Raw genomic sequence first — 6,472 nt, 5'->3', positions numbered from 1 at the left:
TTTTTTTGTTACCCATTGTGAAAATGAAAAATGGGGGACTTATGCAACATTTTATTGGAAGAAATGAAATGTTTTCATTTTCACAGGCAAGTGTTTCAAAATTATATAAAACACCTGTGGGGTCAAAGCAGTCTACACCTCTCAATAAATTCCTTAAGCAGTGTAGTTTCCAAAATGGGGTCACTTATAAGGCGCTTCTACTGAAGGAGTACCTTAAGTTCTCTTCAAATGTGACATGGCACTCAAAAACCATTCCAGCAAAATCTGCTCTTCAAACACTATATGGAGCTCCTTGCCTTCTGAGCCCTGCCGTGTGCCCATACAGCAATTTACTACCACACATGGAGTGTTTCTGTAAACTGCAGAATCTGGGTAATAAATGTTGAAGTTTGTTTTGCTGTCAGCTCTTACTGCTTTACTAAAAAAATTAACTGAAATGGAAAATATGCAAGAAAAAGTGAAATTTTTAAATTTCACCTCCATTTTCCTTTAATTCTTGTGGAGCACCTAAAGGGCTAACAAAGTAGGTTCTAAAATGAAGAACAATATGTAATGAGAAAACAATCTCAGAATTGCTTGGATAAGGGTTCCAGGGTTATTACCACAGAAAGTGAAACATTTCCTTCTTTACAGTAAAAACTGGCTCAGTTTTGAAGGGGTTAAAATAGTCAATAGTGGTTATATTTAGTGAAAATTTATAGAAATATTGCAGTGGATATAATAAGGAAGCAAAGGAACATAAGTAAAAAAATAAAATAAAGTGAAACAAAGGTAAATAAAATGTTCAGTAAAAAAAAATATATCTTTTATATATATTTATGGAAAATAAATAAATGTATTTCAAAAACTACAGATTGGTGTCACCCCAACTATAACAACCCATGCTATTAAATTAATCAATTATTTATTCTGTGTTGAAAACAAGGCCAGAATTGTAAAAACTAAATTTTTATTGCACAAAAGTAGTGAAACATAAAACATATATCAATTTGGTATTTCTTATAGATGAGCAAATTTCTTGACATTCGATTAATGTCTGACTAAATTCTACACAAATTATAGAGAGAAACGCCCCTCTGGGAAAGGGATGTGCAACCCTGAAACCCAGAGGAGCATTGCTTGGATTACAACACTCCTCTCGTGTACTCAGCGCTCTCTGTAAGGTAAAAAATAACACCGCCACACCGCAGGACCCCATTCAGGCCTTTCAGGCAGCTAAGCTATTTTTTGGTAATAAGACACTCTTTTTCTTTTTGGAAGGAAGACTGGTTTGCACGTCTCTTTTCCAGAGAAGTGTCATGTGGAAACATTTACTTTTCTTTCCGTTTTACTTTTCTTTCCGCATGTCTCTTTTCCAAAGGGGTTGGCGTCTCTCTGATTCGACCAAAATGAATCTTAAGAAAATCTTATTATTTTGAAAACTTAGGGATGAATTCTGAATTGATTTGCTCATCCCTTTTTTTTTTTATTAACAGTGACTCTGAAGGAACTATTGGGTTTGTTTACCAAAAGTAAAAAGAATAGTAGCCTCATCTTTTCTCTTCCTTCTGGATAAGGGATTGACCGCCTGATTCTAAGGCTACTTTCACACTCGCGTTTTGGGCGGATCCGTCATGGATCTGCAAAAACAGATCTGTTACAATAATACAACCGCATGCATCCGTCATGAACGGAACCGTTTGTATTATCTGTAACATAGCCGTAACATAAGACAGATCCGTCATGAACTCCATTGAAAGTCAATGGGAGACGGATCCATTTTCTATTGTGCCAGATTGTGTCCGAGAAAATTGATCCGTCCCCATTGACTTAAATTGTGTGTCAGGACGGATCCGTTTGGCTCAGTTTCGTCAAGCAGACAGCAAAACGCTGCAGGCAGCGTTTTGGTGTCCGCCTCCAGAGCGAAATAGAGACTGATCAGAGGCAAACTAATGCATTTTTAGTGGATATTTTTCCATTCAGAATGCACTAGGGCAAAACTAATGCATTTTGGACCGTTTTTGAGAGCCCTGAATGGATCTCAGAAACAGAAAGCCAAAACGTGAGTGTGAAAGTAGCCTAAAATGGTTCTGGTGTATTTTTTCTAAGTTTGGATATATTTCAACAAATTTGTGTAAAAACTTGATTCAGGCAAAGTCAATTCTACATGAATCAGAAAAAGAGAGAAATGTTTAACACTCTTCTTGAAAATTGACATGCAAATCAGCCCTCCTTATTAAAGGAAAGAAAACTCAAAGTCCACAAAGTTACAGAAATGAAAACAATTACCATATACTTAAAGCCTAAAGTATCTACCGTATGTCCTTAAAGGGGTTGTGCAGCAATTTATATGGATGACCTATGCTCAGGATAGGTCATCAATATCTTATTGGTGGGCATCTGACACCTGGCACCCCTGACGATCAGCTGTTTGGAGAGGAGGTGGCGCTACACGCTAGAGTTTCTTCCTGGTCATTACACTGCCCCTCATCTCCCGTGCAGTGGCGGCATAGTGTAAGTATAAGTACTTGCTCCAGTCAAGTGAAATCAACATTACACTGCACTTCCCAGATGAAGTGCATGAAGCGCTGCCTCCTCTTCAAACAGCTGATCGTAGGGAATGCTGGGTGTCGGACCCCCGGCAATCAGATATTGATGACCTATCCTGAGGATAGGTCATCAATATAAATCGCTGCACAACCCCTTTAAAAGTGTTGCTGAGATAAAAATCTAAAACAAGCCTAAAATGGCTAAAAATTAAAACATCTTATTACCCACTCCTTCCTCAAGCAACTTTCTTTGTGGTGTTGGTCCGTTACCCCTGCCGGTGAAGTGTTGGAATATGGCATGTGACCACTACAGCCAATCACTGTTCTCAATGCTCTACTAGTGAGGAGAATGATTGGCTACAGAATTACATGCTATTTCCCAAAATGTCACTGTACATATCATCGACATTGTGACATGAACAGTGATGTGCAGATATATGGAACCTCAATGCTGCAGCCAATCTCTGTCCTAAAGGGTAAACCATTGAGGAGAGTGAGTGGCTACAGCGTCACATGCCATATCTCAACACATCACTGTGTTTGTCATTGATACGTGCACAGTGCTATGCAGGTATATGGAACTGTAAGGGGCATTAACTATTAGGTCTGTGGGGGTCCTACCGCTGGGACTCCCACCGATCACACGAACAGAGGCCCTGTACCCTCTGCAGCCCCCTGAAATAAACATAATGGCCTGGGCGCACATCACTCGGCTATCTCCAGAATTCCCATAGAAATTAATGGAGCGGCCGCACGCTTGCCTGACTGGCTACAGGTAGTATGGGGCCCCGGTTCTCGTGATTGATGGGGATCTCCAGCAGTAGGACCCCCACCGATCTAATAGTTATCCCCTATCCTGTGAATAGGGGATAACTTAATCTAACCAGAATACCCCTTTAAATGCTGCAGCCCATCACTGTCCTCAGGGGTAAACCACTGAGGACAGTGATTGGCTGCAGCGGTCGCATGCCATATCCTAACACATCATGGCTGCTGTTTGCAAACAAACAACTGCAGGAAGATCAAACTAGCGACACAGAGAACAGCATTGGAGAAAGGGATGAGTATAAAAAAAAAATATTTTTATCCATTTTAGGTCTTTTCTGAGATTTTTATTATAATACCCTTAGGGGTTTATTGGTTGATAACCAATTATGATGCTCATTTATAAGACGAGGGAAAAGCAATAAGAAAAGATCTTACCATAAAGAAGAAATTCATGCCAGCTGTACTCAAAGCACTGTTATTTCTTGTTTTATAGATTTATAGTTTTTCAAATTATAATAAGCAAAGGAATAACAAAAAAGTATTTACATGAAATTTTCATTTCCTGTAGTCCAGCTTCTGTGACTGTGCTGCCATAGGATGTCCAGGAAATTGATATTAAAGTGCCAACAATACTGTTATACATTGCTATATTGCACCAAAGATTATGTACTCTGTGATTGCCGCTGTATATCACCGGCTCCACTGTTTTTGAGAATACACTGCTCTGTTTCTTTATCCCCCACACCTTCCAACTTCTTATATTTGCTGTGTTTTTGGTAAACATAAAGAGAGGTAAAAATAATACAAATTGAGAAAAACAATATTTAATAATTTATTGTCATAGGTTAACAAACAAATACAATACAAAATATTAATTTCACAAATGTCAACACCTGAAAAAAAACTCTTTGGTAAATGCAGCTACAAGAAAGCCTAGCGATTTTAGTTGGAAACAAACATTGATGAATAGCAAACAAAAGAGTAAATAGCTAAGCAAATAGCAAAGATCTGAAAGTGATATTGTTCACTTGGTATAGAGATTGTTTTCATTTAAGGCTTCAGTGTGACCCCAATTTCCGATATTTATGGAAATATTAACACTGCAATGTTCATTGTTTTAATAACTCGAATTTACAAACTGAAATAAAAAAAATGGTAGAATGATTATCCTACGTCATGGGGAACCTTTTGTTGACCTTGGTAAATACCAAGTCATAATGCAGTTTCTCATCTAGATCACTAAATCGAGGATGTGAATCTCCTATAACATACCCCCAAAATACAGAGCTACTCCCAGTATGTTCATCATGGGCATCCTCGTTTATCATTTTTTACCAACATTGGGCAATATAAATATCCAATAAAATCATCATTTGTTTTTATTTTTCTTAACTCTTTGCTGACAGAATGGGCTATGTACATTGGCAGTAAGTGCTATACAAATAAAAAGTAACTTTATGAGCACCATTAAAATCAGTTACATACAGTATGATCTATGAATGCTACAGATAAATTAAGGTTAAAAAAAAGTATCAACAGTATCAACAATTACATACCCAATCAGTTGAGTACATCATTTGGGATATGTCCTCCAAAGTGTTTACACTAATTACATTGCTAATTGAATACAGTCACTAGATTATATCTCCTATCCCTGTGGCTGTTTTTTTGTATCCATATTGGACAAAGCTGAAAAATATTCATGGTGCAGCATATATAATCCAATTAATTGCATGTGTGCTCTTCATTGGTACTCATTTATATAACTAATCCGTATGATGGTATATGACATATGTCATCAAGGTAGCAACTTGTGCAGCGCGGATGCATTCAGAGAGTTGATTCTGTTGTAGAGCTTTCCGCCTGGTTTGGATGACACTTTTGTAATGTATAATCTTAGAAATGACATACAAGAGTATATTTTCAGTATGGACTGCACATTTTCCATAATATAGATAGCTGACAATGACATCCCACAAATTTCACGCTCTGCAGATTATGGCACCTTTATTCTATTCTATCAGTCATGACTGCATTAAATGACTCAGGTAGCCCAGAAGCCATAGTTTTCTTTTTGAAAATGTTAAAATAATCATTGCTTTACAATATAAATTAAGAAGGTAACACTTAGAAACACAAAGATTTTTCACAATTAACTCTGACCCGATTAATCAGACCTATGGAGAGTGGACTAATGACCAGCAATCCTGAGTATCACTGCTTGTTCCAGGAGAAGAGTCACTAGAGTGATCCATCATAGTCCATTCTGGAAGATTTGACAATTGCGGCTCAGGTTCAAAGATGCCCAAAATAGTTTTTTCTGATGTTGCTCCATCCTTTATTATAGCCTGGTCTCCAAGTATATTGATAAGAAAATTGATGTATCTCATAGCCAGTCTTAGAGTTTCATTTTTACTTAATTTCTTGTCAGGTGGGTGAGTTGGAATAAGTTTTCTCAGCTCGGCAAAAGCACTATTGACATTCTGTTGCCTCCATCGCTCTCTTGTGTTGGTGAAGATTTTGCGAGTCATTTTCCTTGAAGGTTGTCTACAAGAGATTATAACAAAATAAATAACTGTAAGAGTATGTGCTCGCTGATTTTTTTTGTCAGAGGTTTTGAGGCAGATTTTCCTGCAGGTTTTTCAGCCAAAGCCAGAAGTGGATTTAAAAGAAATCAGAACTATCAAGGAAAGATATATATTTCTCCTTCCCTCTGGATGCATTTCTGGCTTTGGCTGATAAACCTGTAGGAAAATCTGTCTCAAAACCATCTCCAAAAAATTGTGTGAACCTACCTTAACTGTTCATGTACATAAAACAAAAAGAATGGTGCTACGCTAAAATAATAGGTCTTTCTGAAGCTCCTAGTGTCTGCTTCAGCCATAATGCACACATAATGATAGACTATTTTAAAAATGTATGTAACCGAGGAATAGAGTTGAAGTCTGCTATATATATTTTAAAGTGTATTACAATATATATTTTTTCTTTTATTGATTATTTTTTTTTTACTAAACAGTACAGTACAACCAGTAATAAATATTTGTGTTCATTAATTAAATCATTAAATGTTTTCTGATATGGTTTACGGTATTTATATCATATGGTATATGATAAGAAAGCACATTTTTGTTGGGGGTATTATTCCATTCTAGTGCAGTAAACTACTATTTGTT

The 6,472-nt window shown here is 37.0% G+C and overlaps 1 protein-coding gene across 1 annotated transcript; it reads right to left on the bottom strand.

Moving 5' to 3' along the window:
- Window positions 1–5,473: 5,473 nt before the first annotated feature.
- Window positions 5,474–5,827, bottom strand: LOC122943060 (T-cell acute lymphocytic leukemia protein 2-like). Its single transcript, XM_044300463.1, has one exon. It carries the CDS (start codon window positions 5,825–5,827, stop codon window positions 5,474–5,476), a length of 354 nt encoding a protein of 117 aa, XP_044156398.1.
- Between the last annotated feature and the right edge of the window lie 645 nt (window positions 5,828–6,472).

This window comes from Bufo gargarizans, chromosome 7, assembly GCF_014858855.1.
Source record: "Bufo gargarizans isolate SCDJY-AF-19 chromosome 7, ASM1485885v1, whole genome shotgun sequence".
NCBI lineage: Eukaryota > Metazoa > Chordata > Amphibia > Anura > Bufonidae > Bufo > Bufo gargarizans.
Note: the sequence above shows the minus strand (reverse complement) of the source record. Positions and strands in the feature narration are given on the sequence as shown.

Excerpts from the sequence above, each read along its gene's own strand:
- LOC122943060 (XM_044300463.1), bottom strand. The coding sequence starts at position 5,827 with ATGACTCGCAAAATCTTCACCAACACAAGAGAGCGATGGAGGCAACAG.